General features: G+C 40.7%; 2 protein-coding genes across 2 annotated transcripts in view; one reads left to right on the top strand and one right to left on the bottom strand.

Moving 5' to 3' along the window:
• cenpp (centromere protein P) overlaps positions 1 to 18,107 on the bottom strand; it is a 69,676-nt gene that overhangs the window by 25,115 nt on the left and 26,454 nt on the right. The window lies entirely within an intron of this gene.
• On the top strand, positions 43 to 8,181 carry aspn (asporin (LRR class 1)). The gene is made up of 8 exons (XM_084022233.1): positions 43 to 191; positions 2,882 to 3,148; positions 3,728 to 3,840; positions 5,239 to 5,452; positions 5,603 to 5,713; positions 5,863 to 5,956; positions 6,163 to 6,301; positions 6,949 to 8,181. The coding sequence occupies exons 2-8, from the start codon at positions 2,902 to 2,904 to the stop codon at positions 7,144 to 7,146; spliced, it is 1,116 nt and encodes a 371-aa protein (XP_083878359.1). The 5' UTR covers positions 43 to 191; positions 2,882 to 2,901; the 3' UTR covers positions 7,147 to 8,181.

Raw genomic sequence — 18,107 nt, 5'->3', positions numbered from 1 at the left:
CGGTGGGGGTGTTCTGGGGGCAGTTTTTTTTTTTTTTTTTGTATTTCTGGTGAGAGAGGGTGATGCTGTTCTCCGTTCACTGGGAATGTATTGACTGAGGATCCAACTCTCAGCCTTCCAGCTGGACCCTGCTGCCGCTCTGCTCACTGCGTGGGGTTTAAACCAGGACACAAACACACCTGACGGCCGAGGTAGGACACACCCTAGATTATTTAACAAAACCTAATCTTTTCTTTTTAAGTCGTTAACTAATCGATGTTGCATGCAACCTCGAGAGAGTGCAGCATCTCTGAGGTGTTCAGGTGGGTTTACAAGACTTTTGCACAACGCCTTAGAGGTGGTGGAGGCGTTTCAGTGGAGCCACAGGAGCACTAGGCTGAAAAATTAGTTGAAACATCTTCATTTCACCAGCTGATGTGGTTCTGTATTGTAAGAAAAACACAAGAGAGAATATTTCAAGTGCACTTATTTCAGAGTGAGTTTGATTTGGATGCAAATGTGAGAGCCCAACCAGATCAACTTAAGTGAAATCTAAAGGGAAGATGCTATTTAATGGTTGGCTTTTGTATTGAATGCTGTGGTCTTTCATGTGTTAGACAGAAAAATGCAAAGTAATTGTGGATATGCATCATCATTCATTGTAAACCTGAGATACTGTCTGATTCACCTTTAGATTTCCAGTCAGTACAAAGCAGACATATCTTACACTGAATTAGTTTGCAGTAATTGTCAGTGATTATAGTAATCATAAAAAAAATGTATTTTAAAAGCAACATTTTACTATTTTCTGCTTCCAGCCTCCCCAGTGGTTCTCTCAGTTCACTATCAATGTGAACTGAATATCTTTGGATTGAACAATTACTCCAATAATCCTAAACATAAATAATAGATTATTTGATCATTACAACCCATAGCTGCAGCCATAAATTGTAGAGACTCATACTGTATGAGAGTCCTGACAAAGGCTGGAGACGACCTACTGGTTTGAATGCATTATAAAATGCAAATCTCTGGAGAACCGAGTATAATTCAGGCTGCTAACAAAAGTACTTCAACATCAACCAGTCTGAGTGGAGGGAGGTCAGATTTATTTAATCGGTTTTCAAGGCTCGTTTGAGCAAACGACTGGAAAACACAATAAACAAGACATATCTCCAAAGATCTGTTAAGTCATTCAAGCTAAAAAAAAAAAATAAACCCACTAGGATCAATTGCAAAACACACATCAAGAAAACAGACTCTTTTGTGCTAAATGTGCACATGTGGAATAGAAGACGGAGGGTCTGCGCTGCTGAGCGGTATTTGCTGTCGCAGCAGGATGCTCGACCACCACCACCACATACTTGTGGGAGGAACTGATGGTTTGAAAATTGCTAGAAGCACGCAACCAGCCGATCTTGGCCCCCCTCTCTCTCTGCTGCCTGCGTGAATGTGTAACAGTGGAAGATGTGATAAATCATTTTATGAATCACTGCAGATGCCGAATAGGTGAGCGCTGGAGAAACATTTATGTTGGCTACGAGGACGTGTTTCTGGTGGAGGTTGTTGTGAGCTTCGTGGAAACAGTGATAGAAAAAACAGCAGCACTGATTGAAACCGATCAGCGGAGGAAATCTGCCTGTCCTTTCACAATACGCTGCTCTAGCAATACATTCCTGAATCAGGTCAATGTGAGGGCTGTACAACTGAAACAACTGAAGCAAAAAATAAACTGTTTTGGTGGATCTGAGGTGACATTAGTGGAGGATACTGTCGTTTTATTCAACTGGGCTCTGACACTCCAAACGTTACCAAACTACTACACAAACTACAGCTACACTGGAACAGCACCCATCTACCTCCAAACACTGGTCAAACCACACGCCCCGACGCGAGCACTTCACTCCTCTACTTCAGCTGACCGGCTGGTACCACCATCGCTGAAATCAAACAAATGTCGCTCAGCAAAGTCCAGACTCTTCTCTGTTCTGGCGCCTCAGTGTTTGAACGAACTCCCGACCAATGTCAGGACAGCAAAGTCACTTTCAATCTTCCACAAAAGACTCACCTGTTCAGACTTCACCTCGACTCTGCATAGCATGACCCAGTTCCACCCCACAAAAATGCACTTCTATGTTCTCATCTATAGCACTTTGATCAAAGAAGTGTTGTTCTTAAGGTATTGCTGAACAGCTACTACGTTACTCAGATGAGGACCTACCACCTAACACGCTCTTACTTTATCGGCAATGATATGTTGAGATTTGGCAGCTATTGTTACTTTCCAGCTTACCATTTTTCAAACAAAAAGTCACCACATTATAAGACACAATGCATTATTACAGATAAACTACCCAAGTATATGAAGGAGTTGAAATCAGTGCCACCTCAACTAACTACATTCATATTCCAGTGCTGATTACATATTATTTCTTGAAAGCTTTAGCGTCCAGATGTAACCAATGAAAGGCGTGAAATGAAAGTTTTAGAGACTTTACACACAAACTTATGTATGTGAAATCATTTTTCAGTGGCCAGAAGTGTATATCTGTCCAGTAGTGCCTTCTTATTAATCTTATTAATTCCTTAGTGATTCTTTAGGGTTCATGTTGTGAACTCTCTAAAAGTGGCAGATGTTCATGTGAAGCAGCATTTAATTAGTGAGTTTGTGTGTACACAATAACGAGGGCTTCAGAGGTCCACTTGGATGCTAATAATTGAGACCATACCAAGATCCAAGCTTGTAGGATGTTGTGCCAGATGTTGCATTGCTGCTCAATGTTGTAGCAATAAAGACTTCAAACGATATGCTCGTCACTGAAGTGGATAAAACGGATATTGTTTCTTGAGTACATTTCAAAGTCGAACCTAACCTCCACTCTGCCTGGTTGCTTCTTCATAGACTGGTTTTCTAATAAAACCATGAGGGTCCTCCTCCTGCTTTGCCTGCTGGCGCTAGGCAACGCCAAACCCTACCAGCCGATCAATGTCATGGACTTCATGAAGAACTATGACATCATGATGGCCGATTCGGCCGATGAAGACGACGACGATGACGATCATGATGATGATGATGATGACGATGACGATCACGACGACCACGATGACTATGACGGCTGTCCGGCTGGTTGCCATTGCTCGCCCAGAGTGTTGCAGTGCTCCGACCTCGGTGAGAACTACGCTGTCACACGTTTTCACAACATGATTATGGTGGCCAAAAAGTTTAACAATAACCATATTATGATACTTATAGAAAATAAGAAAATGTGATGAGGGAAATTCACATTTAACTTTGTTTATTGTGTTTTTTGTTTGCAGATGAATTTCGCTAATAGACCTCATGCAAATTATCTCAAATACAACTACCTCAATCCCGTAGGTGTGAATGTGAGCGTGAATGGTTGTCTGTCTCTACATGTCAGCCTTGTGATGGACTGGCGACCTGTCCAGGGTGTACCCTGCCTTCGCCCAATGTCAGCTGGGATCGGTTCCAGCCCCCCCGCGACCCTGAATACAGGATAAAGCGGTAGAAAATGGATGGATGGACAACTACCTGAATACTAACTAAATAACTTTTTGTATGCCCAAAAGTGACAAGACAAATGTTGGAAACTGCTGTTGGTTTGATGTATCTTGAATCTACCTTTCAGAAAGTGACTTCACTTATGCATCTCAGTGTTTTATATGCACACTTTTGGTCCAACTTTTTTTGGGGCCTTTTTGGTAATTTGTGTGTTTCTGCCAACAGGTCAGATCGCTGTTCCTGAGAAGATTCCTGAAGACACTGTGATTCTCGACCTCCAGAACAACGATATCACAGAGATCAAGGAGAACGACTTTAAAGGCCTCCACAAGCTTTATGTAAGAGAAACCTTCAGAACTGGTTTACCCTGCACACAACCCCTTCCCTGTTGACCTTAAGAAGACACAAACAACATGCATGTCTGAGAGAAGTGAAGAAAAGTCAATCCATCCAGTTCTGTTCCAGAAACATCTGCAAGAAATGTGTCTGTACATGTACTTATGATCTAAGCTATGGGTTAACTCGACAAACAAAGTGTCCACAGATCAGCACAAGCCTGTTTTGTTCCATCTGCATCCCAAATTTGACCAACTCAGAACCACAAAGAAAGTCTTGACCACATAGCATGGAACAAGAATGCACCGATCTGACTTTTTCAGTCCCAATATTGACAGCGATACCTTTGGGCTTTGGATGTAAGTCTATACGGAATACTCATCCGATACCAGTGGTTAATTAATGAGCTGTATGCATCACTTTTCTGGAAGTGATGGGACCATTCATTTGTGTAAGACAGAGACTGGCTTCTTCACGTTTAAACGCAATGGATACGAGTAAAATATGTTCTGATTTCATTGGTAACAACAAGACCAACGTTGTGTTTGCACAACCCGTATAGCAAAATCAACATAAAGAAGATCCATTCAGAGTAGAGACTCTATATAAGAAGTGGACGTAGTCACTGAGATGTCCACCATTGGTTTATGGGTTTTGAAGCCTCGAGTTGGGCAGTTTTGCCATCTTCCAAAAACTTTTTTGCAATCAGAAGACAATCTAACAATGAAAGAGACATTTTTAGGCAACCAAAATGTCACAAGTAACTTTCATTAACAGAGAACACATTTTAAAAGTAGCCACGCCTTAAATCATACCCTGCTTAATTATCTATTTTACTCAAACCTGGACCATAATTTACGAAATGAACATCACATGATAATGTTCACTGAGATGATAAATCAAGTGAGAAGTTGGTTCATTCTCTCATTGACTTCTTTACAGTCTGATGTATTGCATCGATTCATCTGATGTCAAAATCATGTCAGACAAGAGGTGAAGAGTTTTGTTTTGAAACAAAAGTCTGAACTGAGCCGTGTTGGTTTAAAGCTGACTTTTCAGAAGGAAAAGGATTTTCTTTCTGGTCGGCGCCCCCTGTCTACATTTGGGCATGTGATACGCCTGCCAACTCACAAACTGAAATAAGACAACCAAGTCAGTTTTTGTTGGCCGTATAGATCACAAAACATGATTCAACAAGCCATTTACATTTGGCTCCTTTACCTTTAATTAAAAAACAGCTCGACATCTATGTAGATATTTCTCACAAGCCAATCAGAGCTGGGCTTTTAAAAATCTTCAGCAAATCAGCATCTTCCATTTTTCACACCTGCTGTTAGAAATGCAGCAAAACTCTTTGTTTGTTATGATATAATTATTCAAATTCCTTTCCACCACATCAGGGCCTGTTTCTGATCAACAACAAGATCTCCAAGATTCACCCCAAGGCCTTCAGGAACATGCCCCACCTCAGACTGCTGTACCTCTCCTACAACCTGCTGACTCAGATCCCTGCAAACCTGCCTCCCAACGTCATCGAGCTGCGCTTCCACGAAAACAAGATCAACAGAATCCAAAAGGATGCATTCAAAGGCCTGAGGAAACTCCACGTGCTGGGTGAGATCTGGAGGGGTTTTATTTAACCCAAACACTGCAGCAGTTAATCTCATTGATTTGACAATTGTTTGCATGATAAACTGATGTATATTCTCCACTGTGACCAGGAGATTAATAATTAAACTAGATGTTTTGTGCTCGTCCCAACAGAGCTGGGGGCAAACCCTCTGGCCAACAGTGGGATTGAACTGGGAGCTTTTAATGATTTGTCGACCCTGTACATCGGGATAGCAGAGGCCAAACTAACCGCCGTACCCAAAGGTAGAGCATAACTCACCTCCAATGAACGATACACTTTCACCTCCAGCCAACAATCTACTGTCTAATGATACCGGACCTCAACTTAACGTGGCAAACACTGCTCATGTTAGCAAGTAATTAGTTGGTTATTTGTGGTGTGTTTCTCCCAGACTTCCCATCCTCCATCACAGAGATGAGCCTGGCATACAACAAGATCGTTAAGGTGGAAATAGAAGACTTCATCAGATATAAAAATCTGCAGAGGTGAAAACCAGCAACACTTTATCCTCGACTCGGGCTCTTGCTCAAATTAAGACTCTTCTTCCTCACTCTGTGTTTAGTACGTTCAAGATTATATATAACATTATTTGTGTCGTTTAGCTGCCAGGTAGCTTTAAACAAAAGTCTACAAGTCAGATGTTCACTTTTTATTTGTGTTTATGTGTATCCCTTTGCCGTTTTTTTTTCAGGCTAGGACTTGGTTTTAACCAGATCAAGTTTGTAGAAAATGGCAGCTTGGCCAACATCCCAAACGTCCGTGAGATCCACCTGGACAACAACCGTCTGAAAAAGATCCCACCGAACCTCAACTCCCTGCGCTACCTCCAGGTGAGATGCAGACGCTTCGATCAACACTTCATTTTCAGTGAAGGTCATAAATAGTCACAACATCAGTTTGGTTTTGTTGACAAGTAGGACAACGCTCAAAGTTGGCTACGGCACTGTGAGGGTAGGTAAATAGGGTATGTAGCCCAGAGCTCCTTCTTCTTGACCAAGTTCTCCAGCTCATCCTAGAGTATGCTTCGGTTCCCATGTATGCGTCCACAAAAATCATGTGACTGAACCACTTCGAGTGGCTCCTCTTGATTAAGCACTGCTTCCTCGGAAACTCGTTGGCTGCTTGTATTCGTCATCTCTTGGTTCATCATCGTAAGTGCTGGATAATAAATCGACTGCTTAATTGTTCCCTTTTTATCACAAAATCTGGCACAGCACCTGGATTAATGCAAATAAATAAATAAATCCACGATGATCTCAGGCTCAATCTTACCCACACATCCAGATTTCCCTCAATCTCATATAGTAGCTTAAGTAAGATTGTATATTTTAGAAAGGGCAGCCAAATAAAGTCTGATTTCAATCTTGTGATGTGCAACTTATACTATAAGAGCTATAAAACGATGCCCAACTCTTTAATTCAGGGTGACGAGGTTGTTATGTTATTTTTTTTTTAAATGTCTTCTCTATCCGTTTAGGTGATTTATCTCCATGCCAACAAAATCAGCACCGTGGGGATCAACGACTTCTGTCCCATCACGCCCAGTACCAAGAAGAACCTGTACACGGGCATCAGTCTGTTTGCCAATCCTCTTAAATACTGGGACGTCCAGCCGGCCACCTTTCGCTGCGTGACCGGACGGAGGGGCGTTCAACTCGGAAACTTCAGAAAGTAGTGATGGGAAAGGAATGCGTTCCAGACAGCTTAGAAATGAAGATCGGCCTTCCTAGTTACAGTATGAGGAAGAAGTTGAAACAAAGATCAAACTGGATTCCTAAAGTGTTCACAAAATTAGAAAAAGAAAATGTCATTATATTGATGTATTTTAGAGAGTTTAGCCCTTTTTGTTAAATGGTACAATTTACACATAAAACGATCTCTAGTCTGGATGATGGTGCTCAAAAGAAGAGTTTATGGGGGGAGGATATGAACATCTGTAGATTATAATGAAATATAACACAAGTGCCCTGCCTGTCAGTCCATTCTGACTGAGTAAACCTTCCCAGGAATAGAGCGCCTCCCTCTGGTCACTCTTTGAGTAAAAGCACCAAATGACCTGATTTGAGTCATATTACATGACAAGGGACATCCTCTTTTGATATTTTCTTCCTACTTAAATAAGACATCTTATATTGAGATATTGCATGGAAAATTGCAAGTTTGAGTTGTCTTTCAAAAAAAAAAAAAATCTAACAAAATCCCCCCCCCCCCTTATGTTATTTCCATTCATATTATATTTATGCCTTTTTAATTTGAGACAGGGAAAGGAGAGTCATTATATCGCCAAAAACCTAAAAAACACTTTCCCCTAAACATATTTTCCTTCCAGCAGAAGTCTGTACAGTCAAAGAATAACGCCGGCATCATTCAGTGCAATACGTCACTTTGAAGCCCCATGTCTGTCTTTATGTGGATGTTTTTATATTATCTCACTGCATGTCTGTATTGTCTCTATTTAGAAGCTGAAAACTAAAAGTCAGACTGGATTATACGTTAAACTTGATGTAAACCAAAAACATCACTTTGTTTAACTGAACTATAGCAACCATGTGAACTACGGTTATCATTGAAATCATAAGCAGGTAACGTAATTCCCATCCTGGAACGTCTGAGAGCATCTTCCTTCCAAACACGTTTTCTACGCTGCTCTCTCCTCTGAAATGGTGCTATATTTATTTAGTATGTCTTTAAATAAACCTCGAACACGTCCCGTTTTTAAGCTGTTACTTCTGGTCAAAATGAAATGTTTGAAACAAACTTGTTCGTTTTAGGCTGTATGAATAAATTTGACTCAACATATGAGACAAAGCTGGAATAAAATAATGCATCTTCAAAGATCAATGTGTAAGGTACCGGCTGGAAAGGCATTAGCAGAAAAACAAATAGAAAAAGGTTGATTACTGAAGATTAGGAATCATCATAGCGTTGCATGAACTGATTATAGAAAGGCTAAAGGAGCTGCAAATAAAGGGTTAAGGAATAAACGGTGATAAATAACGTAATGTCATCAAGAGTCGTCTGTAAATTCCTCAGAGCCCAGGGCCTCATAATTCCTCACAATTTAGAAGCTAGAACCAACAAATACAAAATTACTTAATAATAGATTGTCAAAATATGTGGCAATCAATCATTTTTGATTAAATAGGTATAATAACAGGGTACAGCTGTAATATTTGTTCTAAGGATTACCTTGCTTAGTCAATTATGAAATATAGGTTCTTCTATAGGTTCTATTATAGGTGTTTAATCTTTGTAAGTAAAACTCACATTCCAGCTATCTTTACTGGGACCAGTGGAGCAGTTCCGTTACCCACCAGCAGGTGTCACTGCACACTAAATAATTAAAAGGTCGTCCTCTTGGTGTCAGTGGAGGTCTGGATATTGATCCCGAGGAATGAGGACACACAGGGAGGGATGGGTTCAGATTTAAAAGATATATAGTTGAGAAAACACAACACAACACTGGAGGCCATTCCAAGTCCGTTAACCCTGTTTAGTATTCATGCCAAAGACTTCATGCTGTCTTTTTATTTTATTAAAGCTAAACCATTTCATCACATGGAAATACTGTGGACAGTACCACAGGAAATGTTGGGGAACAAAGAGGAAGTGTCTGACAGGGTTGGACCCTGTATTTACATTTCCATCCATGTATTGCAGTCCTGGATCACCAACTGAAACTGTTACATGAAGAAAGTCTAAAATACAAACTCACTGGATGGCAGAACAGAGCAACTCATAAGGTCGAACAAAAATGATGGAAGGGTCAAGGAGAGCATGTTTACTCCGTTATATCTCAATCCCATTTTGTTGCTAGGTTGATGTCGTTGGTTGTTAAAGCCGGGATGCTACAGCTGATAAATGATTGATCGTCATACAAAGGTTTACCTTATGAATGGAAGAAAATGGTAAAAAGTTGTTGCCTATCTTAGTGATGTGTTGGAAATCTAAAATATAATTATTTATATTATTATATATATTATTATAATATTTGTTTAAAGTTTGCAAGCGGCAGCAAATGTAAAGATGGCTTCTGTATCCATTCGTCTGCTATACCAGCCTATCCTAAAGAGTGTGGAGGACCAGTCGAAGCCGATCCCGGACGATCATTTTCTGGGATTGGAGCATTGGAGCAGCCAATTTATAATAATATATAATCACTGCACAACAAGCTGATTAACACAACATTGACACATTATTATAATCGTGCTGAGAGTGAACCAAAACAGTCATGTTATGGGTTGTAAAATCAAAACAATATGCAGAGAGATGCTAAAAGCCGGCGATAATTCTCTGTGGGGTCAACGAGAGGTCAGCGACCACAGTTTTTTTTTTAAATAACCGACATAATGATCCCCATCAAGAGCTACTAATATTGTGATATATTTGAGATACATTTTGTGGGAAGAAATAAACCTTAATCAAGTTGGATATGACCACTTGTAAGATTGCTGTGAAATCAGCAAAGTTTTAATACAAATGTTCTAATTATATCACCAGAATAATGCATTGAAGCTTTTTCCAACGATTTACAGTCTGTGATGCATTTACTACTGGAGGGCCACCCCCCTTCCCGGTCTAGACGTAAGGAATGGGCTCACGCAGATATTTTCAACTTATGTGTATGGAGCCTCCATGAAACAGGGTGATGTATGTCCCCGGGTCATTGGTGGTCATCGACCTCTAGGGTTCAACACTAATGTGATGTCCGGTAAATGAAGGCGTCCACTTCCATATTATATATCGTTTGTCACATATTTTGGGAGTTGCTGATATTGATGCTGGACTTTAAAAAGGTTCTTCAAGCTTGCCTCGCTGACAAAAACAATTCAAACAGTAAAACACACACACCCACGCCGAGACAGAGAAATGACGAATGTGATGTGTGAAAACGTGAGAGGGTGTGTGTGTTTTCTTTGCCCTCAGTCTATGTGGGAGGCCCCTGTCAAACAGCAGCGAGCTCTAGGAAACCCAACATCTTTACCTGGAACTGATGGCCACAGCCCACAGAAAAGGAGACAGGGCCACAGTACAGCGCGACGACGTTAGCGCCGCGGATGGATTACTAACTTACGACCGTTTTTGTCTTTTTAAATGAAGGCTTGTTGTGCTGTGGGTGGGGTTGAGGGGAGCTGCCTCGCTCCCTCTCTCCAGGAAACATATGGAACAGATCTGCCGGTTGGCCAGGCCTCGTTCTGCCACGTCTCACAGCCACACACACACAAACAGAGAAAATGGTCCGGACTTCAGGGCTTTCACCTCTTTTTACCCTCTGCTTTTACTCCTCTCTATCGTCTACTTAATTCTTGTCATCTCCTAACCCTTCTTCCACTTTGTCCTCCATCCGCGACCTCTCGTATCCCACACAGACGAATCTCTCGGCTCGCGTTTAGTCAGAACAATAAGCTGATCAACGATATGCGGATGCTCTACGCGTAGATTACAACCGCTATTCGGTTGCCGCCTCATTGAACCAAAGTGGGCACGGCAGCTTGACATGGTCCGTCCCTTTCTTAAGGCTCAGAGACACAAACGCAAACCTTCGTTCGTCGGAATTAGCATCACACAGTTTGTATATTCTTATTCCTCACCCAACACCGAGATATTTTAATATAACATGAGGCTTATAAAGTGCAACCAATGGTGCTAGTTCACATAGCAAAGGCCTTCTATTAAACAAGGCAATTTTGTTTGAACCGTCTTCTAGTATCTACATTTAAAATGCGACGAGATGCTTCATGATCTTTCTACTTTCCTCTAGGAGGATGACCATCAGCAGCTGTTTTAGAGTCTTTCAGCAATGGTTTGTGGTATTTGTACTTATTAAATGTATTGTATTGTCATCATTAGATTTTGCGTGAATCGTTCACATTCAGCACTAAAACATCATGTCTCAAATACAGGGTATTATACTCCCAACAACCACATCAGTCTCATCTTTTTATGCACTTTTCCTGGTTTAGTCGCCTTTTATTCATCGGGCCTCAGTAATGTAATTCAGGTGAATTTTCTTTTCTTTCTTTTTTGGTAAAAAACTGTATATCAGTGATGTGTGCTGGATTTATTGAGCTCTCGTAGGAAAGTGTCAACTTGAAATGCTGCTTCACTGCCTGGAGAGATAAATCAGAATTTCTTCTCTGCCGAAATATCTTAAATCCTAATGAACAACATTTGGATCATATTTCACAGCTTACATCTTTTCCTCCAACACTTGTCAAACTTTTGCTCATCAAGGATCCCTATATGGGAAAGCCATAAAACCATAATAGTAACATAATGTCCTACATTTTATAGCTTTTGTAGTTCAACTGCATCACAGACTTAAGCTTTTTTTTTAAAAATAGTATATATTAGTGCTCTTTAAATCTATATTAGTGTAAAACCAGATGTTTTAACGTAAAGTTCATAATCCAAGATGACTTGTCATAATTAATCCACTTCTGCACTGACAGTTGAGGGGGTTTATTTTTCAAACTTGGCTTGGAGCTAAATCAGACCCGAGCTTGATGATAATTAGATATTTGATGCCCAGAATGTCACATATATTTTCCATCAAAGACAATTTGGGAGAAACATGGAGGATTTTATGTTTTTTGCAATAAACAACATAATCTTTGACATGTTTGTCTCGGTGGACGCAGTGAATGACTTTGATTGTGCTGCGAGCCTGGAAGAAGCTGGTCGGAGGCCAGCGAAGGAGGCACGCGGCGAGCTCAGGTTTCCAGAGTATAAACCGAGGACAAAGCGGGCAATGGTAGAGTGATTAAGCAGGAGAGGTCCACCATGCTCAGCCGCTCTTCTAATTGGAGACCCGATAAAACCTCATCAATCACTTCACAAGTCACTGATGAATCCAAGGCTACTGAAATATCAATCTACTCATTAACTTTCCTGTTAAACATATTTGAGCATCATGATGTTCCCCTTTTGATGCTCGAATCAATCCAAACATGTTGAAAGGTCATTTAACTCTCTAACAATATTATATGAACTTTCTATCGGCCCAATGTACTTAAATTGACTTGAAGCGTGGAGGGGGAGATTTCAAATCTAATTTGATGTTGAAGTAAAAGAGAAGTAGCATGAATGCATTATAATTTAAAGGTAATTGTTATATTTTATGTGTAAAACCTGTCTGGTAAATGTAGTACGACAAGTTTCCCTCTGAAATTAAAGTATACTTCGCAATACTATGAGGTAATACATCAAGGTAAAGAAGGGACATTTTCTCACAGACTTACAATAATTACTACAATAGGACTTCTTTGCCAATGAGGCAAATATGCTAAATTTAAATAAATTTATTATACTGGCCCACCCGTGACCCTGAATACAGGATAAGCGGTTGATGATGGATGGGTCGATTATACTGGCTCTCTGTGCTTCCTAACTAGCCTGATATCAGACAGAAATGTCAACTTGTATGACTTTGTTTCCTTTGACTCAAACTCACTGTAAGTCTGTTGTAATTTAGCTTGCTATTACTGTTGCAATGGTATACATAAAAGTGGCCGCCGCTCTGTCCGTCTTGTTATGTTGATCTGAAAGGGATTGACTGTTTTACTCCTACTTTATTTCTACGGTTACAACTTTAACCACTACAACCTTCTACACCGAGATACTATGTCAAATGCTGCCTCCCGTGTCAGTGTAGTGACACAAGCAGCGACAACTCTTGCACAGATCGTCGTTCGTTTGTCCAATCAGAACCCACATTGTGTGTTTTTTTTATTCAAAGTCTGCACGGTTAATGCCGACAACCCCTTCAGGATGCTGAAATAACAGCAACAAACAGTGAAAAGTTGGAGAAAATTGAGTCCGTTAGCGCTCACTCAACACACCTTCACGGTCCAAACACACACCCACAGCCACGCACACAAAACTGTACAACAAACATACACTTCCAACTCTTCCAGAACAGAGCGGAGGCTAAATGAGGCCAATGAAATTAAAATGTTTAGAGGCAAAGACTGAAAGGCCTGTTTGTTCATGTGAGAGAATCCCAACAGCGATGCTTTCTGCAGGGAAAAGACTGACATGAAAAATGAGCAAACGAGGACGACGAGCCAACTGGCTCCGCAGTGGAAAACCTGGGCTATGATGAGTGTGTGTGTGTGTGTGTGTGTGTGTGTGTGTGTGTGTGTGTGTGTGTGTGAGTCAAGATGTAACTGGGAGAATAAAAATAGTCAAATAAAAGTAGAAAAGTAAAAGCAGTAAAAACCATATCTGTAAGCTAATAAAAAAAATATGTTGCTTCACGAGTTGGTTCAAAACTTGAGTTTCTACACCGAGGCCACATGAATCTTTGAAAAAAAATGTTCAACCAACAGTCGCTTCTGTTCTTCGTTTATCATCAACCTTATCGATAAAGCCAAATAATCACAGCAGCTCTATTTGTCATCTATCTATCATCATCATTGCATGAAGCAAAAATAAGTTGCATGACACAAACTCGGTCAATCGCAACATCCATTACAGTGTCTGGAAACTTTTATCTTGGTGTAAAAGATTCTGCAGACAAACAGCTGACCAGTTACAAGCTTCTGCTACAAGAAACAAAGTGGTTATCTTAAGTAAATTAAGCATGAAATCTTATGTGTGCTCTTGTTTTTTCCAAGCAAGATTAACTGTACTGCATAAAATTGGAGGTTTCTGGTGTTAATTTTATTGCTAAAAGTGCATTAAAATGTGTGTTGCCTGCATGCATTAACACTTTAACAGAAACATATAGGAGAGCACAACAAGGAGAACCAGAGAGACGGGTTATTTTAGACAGAGCAGTCCATTAAAGAGACATTTTATCCAGATGGAGTCTACTGCTGAGGAGACAGACGTGTTCTCCTCATCACAATTAGCACAGAGGGAAACAGACCACAATGTCCTATTAAAAAGACATAATTACATTAACATGGGAATTTCCCAGAATCCCCCTGCCTCCACAAACATATGAAAAACACATTGAGCTCAACCACAAACAAGAATATAGATGAACTGTAACTGCAGCAGGGAGAAGACGGAGAAGGCCACCGTAGTACGATTCATGAACTGAAAAAGACAACATACTCATTTCTATTGGCCAAGACTACCTCCGTCAAATCGATGAGAGAAATGACTGAAGAATTATAAACTACTTTATTTCTGCTATAAACAGCGGCGCTGAAGCAATAATCACTCTTCTTCGGTTTCCAATCAGCAAAAGTCGTGGATAGTACCTGGTACCAGCACCGACCTGGTACTTTCTGAGCTGAGCCAATACTAGAAGGTGGAGTTAAGACACTGCAGATCCCTGATTGGTCAAAGAGATAGTTAGCGCTGCCTTGCACAATACAGGACATCCTGCATAAACCCGCTTTTTTAAATGGCCACGTTAATATGCATAACGGGTGCATTTTTATATTTTTTTACTTCACTCAAGCCAGATTTTTTAAATTGTCAGCGTGTATGGGTTCAAGATGATGTCAGGGCAGTTTTATTCATCATTGCTGATAATTTTACCTACATAGAGGGGTACTTTCTGCAAAAAAAATGTAAAAAGGACAAAAATTCATTGAAGAGATTAGATTGAATCACATATTGAATACTTGAATGGAGGGCTGCATGATGAATTAAAATGTGATCATGATCTCCCAGATTCAAAGTCACTTGCCGGACCACTCAAACCGCCCCAAAAAGCATTCATAAGAATATGGAGGCTGTTACCTGGGGGGGTCAACAATATTGGAATCAGACATGAGCCTGACAGGTTTTTGTATCAGTAATTACTGAATCATGAAGGCTTTTAGGATCCCCGAGGACTGAAGCGAGCGCCGACCTGCTGGAGTTTAGAGGTGGAAAAAATAGTCGATGACCGATGATCTGATATTGTGAAAGCAACTGAACAAGGCCTTTGTTTTTTGGGCCACTGGCTATGTCTGATTAAAGGTGAGCTGTGTATTTTGCATGAATTTAAAATGTTTTAAATCGCACAGTAAAAAACATTTTCAATCTCAAAAGCAGACCTTGTTGATTGCAATTAATTTTTTTTTGTGCCTCGAAACAAAAAGGGAGAAAATCATGACTGTAATTCAGAGTGGGGGGGAAAACAGCACTACTTGTTTTTAACAGATTTGTGCAGCCCTACTTGAATCAGTCTGTTTGCAGTTTGATGGTGATGGTACCCGATAGCGAGCAACAGCGCAATTACCAGCACTTAGAACCAGTACGATGACAAAAAAAGGCTTTCTGGGCAGCGAAAGGAATGTCTGGACAACGAATACGGTAGTCATTAGAGAACAACTATCCAAAACAAACCAGGCGCTGGGACCCGCTCAACAAATAACACTCTCCATATGCCCCCATTATGTTTTGGTCTAGATCACAGGTCTTCAATAAGCTCCATGTCACTGATGAGTGTCAGACAGACAACAGTGGCAGTCATTAGTTTTAATGAGGAGGGCAGACGATGTTGACGAGCCGGAGAGATCAGACAACCTTCACTCTGCGTTATTTCAGGTGACGGAGCATTCACTAATAAAACAGACTGGAGACGAATCGCACATGCTCATTATGCGTTATTTATAATGGGGTGAGAAATATTATTCAATATCAAAATCAATCATTGATTTCTTCTGAATTATACTGTTTAAAAAGTGAAAAGCCCTCTGCCGCTGGAATGCATTTCACATCAGGTGCCAGTGCACCTTTTTACATTTCGGAACAAAGAAAATTGCCCAATCATTCATCTTTCCTGAGATCTCACCAACATAAACCCCTTTAATCCCGGATCGTTCCGTTAACACGGTTTCATTCTCAGGAGCCTCGGTTGCAACAATGAAGTATGGCAACGTGGAAACTCTGAACTCCCTCCAAGTCACACAAAGTGCCCTCGAGCTGTAGGTAAGCCTCGATCTTCTGTCCAATAAAACAATAAATGCTCAGCTGGACAGACGACCTGAAGCCAAATGACTCACTGAAACCCTAAACGCCGGTGGAGGTCGCTAGAATAACTACAACTGCTTATATTCCAGTTCAAATTCAGCATGAATCACTTTGGAGCCAGCGCTCAAGCGTCTCCCAGTTTTCTTTCTGGGAGAAGGAAAACGCCAGGAATGCTGGGATAACAAATCCAGTAGTCATCAGCGAACAGAGAACAACTATCCAATACACCACCACATACTGGAGTCCAGTCGTAATGCTCTCCATATGTGTCGTACTGGTTTAGTCCAAACCGTCATTTCTCAGTTGACAGACTAATCAGAGCTGGTCTCTTATCCAGTACCAACAGACCGAGACCGCCATCAAGACACAGACAAAAAAGATGATCAGAAGGAGCAAAAGCACTTGTTACGTTTGCCAAAATCTCTACAAAGAGCCTTAAAGATCAGTTACAAACGTGTGTTCGTCTTCTCTATAAAACAAGTCAGTTCCCAGTTCCACTATGACCATGTGCTTCTAGCTCCTCAGATGGCTTTGATCATGTAGCTTCTTTGTGAAAAAAATAAATAAATGGGATTTTCCAATTAGAACATGTTGTGTGCTGCTTGATTATGTATTAATGGGGTTAAGCAGGGTGAAGTGTGCATTCATGCAGCTGGTTTTGTTTTATCAATCTGTACTTCAACAGGTCCAATTAGAAGACGATTACACCAAAATACTGGTAGATCTGTGTGACATTTCAATTTGGTGATGCATTGATAGCCTTGATCTGGTAAAGTATGCTATAACTGGACCAAGCGGCATGAATACTCCCGACTACAATTTATTGTGATAAAGTCAATAAGTTGAGCGTGCTGATGTTATAATAGAATAATCGCAAATATCGTCATAAGTGACTTTTAAAAAGCTGTCTAGCAGCTTATCATGGTAGACAAGTGGAAAAATAGGAGCTGATTTAAAAAAATATAGGGTTTTCACTGAAAAATAAATGCCTTATCTGTGTGGCAATTAAAATATTTGTGTGATTCCAATGTGTTTTAATGCCATTTTCGGGGTTGTAAGCATATTTTGATCATTATCGGGATAAAATCATATATCCCCCCCAGGGGATGTGATTAGACATTGAGGGCGTTAAACGGCATCTATATGAAGCCCAAAAGATGACCAATGAGGGTTTATTCCAACCCTGGTGGTCATTTAGCCTCTTATACATCTTTCAAATTGCATTTCCTCAATTTGAGGAGTTACATGTGGAATGTGGGTTCCAGTATCTAAACATCCAAAGTCCTTTAGGTCTACGAACCAAGTGCCCCTGCTTTAAACAACAACAGCACCCCAGACTTGGCCACCCATCCCACTCACCTCTGGTGGAACCTATTGAAAGAGCGGAGCGCTGACAGTAAACCTCATGCTGGGATAAGGGCTTCCAGGCTGAGTGAACCACGAAGGGCTTTTTTTAAGAGTAAACAGTCAGCAGCTACACACAAACAGCAGACCATGAGATGTTCACAACATGTAATGAACCAAAGATCCTCTATAATCCACTACAGCTGAAGTCAACGGGCTCTTGATGAAGTCTGAGGAGACTAAACCAGGTGGAGGACGGGACCAGATCTCTACCCTGGGACTGCGAGGCCTCCCTTTGGCCTGGACGAAATCAAAAAGTAAACAAAGCAGCCTAATATCCCCGAAGGCAAATTAATATCTTGGACTGAGCATGTA

Source organism: Eutrigla gurnardus, assembly GCF_963514095.1.
Source record: "Eutrigla gurnardus genome assembly, chromosome: 2".
Classification (NCBI taxonomy): domain Eukaryota; kingdom Metazoa; phylum Chordata; class Actinopteri; order Perciformes; family Triglidae; genus Eutrigla; species Eutrigla gurnardus.
Note: the sequence above shows the minus strand (reverse complement) of the source record. Positions and strands in the feature narration are given on the sequence as shown.

Excerpts from the sequence above, each read along its gene's own strand:
- aspn (XM_084022233.1), top strand. The coding sequence starts at position 2,902 with ATGAGGGTCCTCCTCCTGCTTTGCCTGCTGGCGCTAGGCAACGCCAAA. Across the intron at positions 3,149-3,727 it reads GTTGCAGTGCTCCGACCTCG|GTCAGATCGCTGTTCCTGAG; the intron begins GTGAGAACTACG and ends TTCTGCCAACAG. Across the intron at positions 6,302-6,948 it reads ACTCCCTGCGCTACCTCCAG|GTGATTTATCTCCATGCCAA; the intron begins GTGAGATGCAGA and ends CTATCCGTTTAG.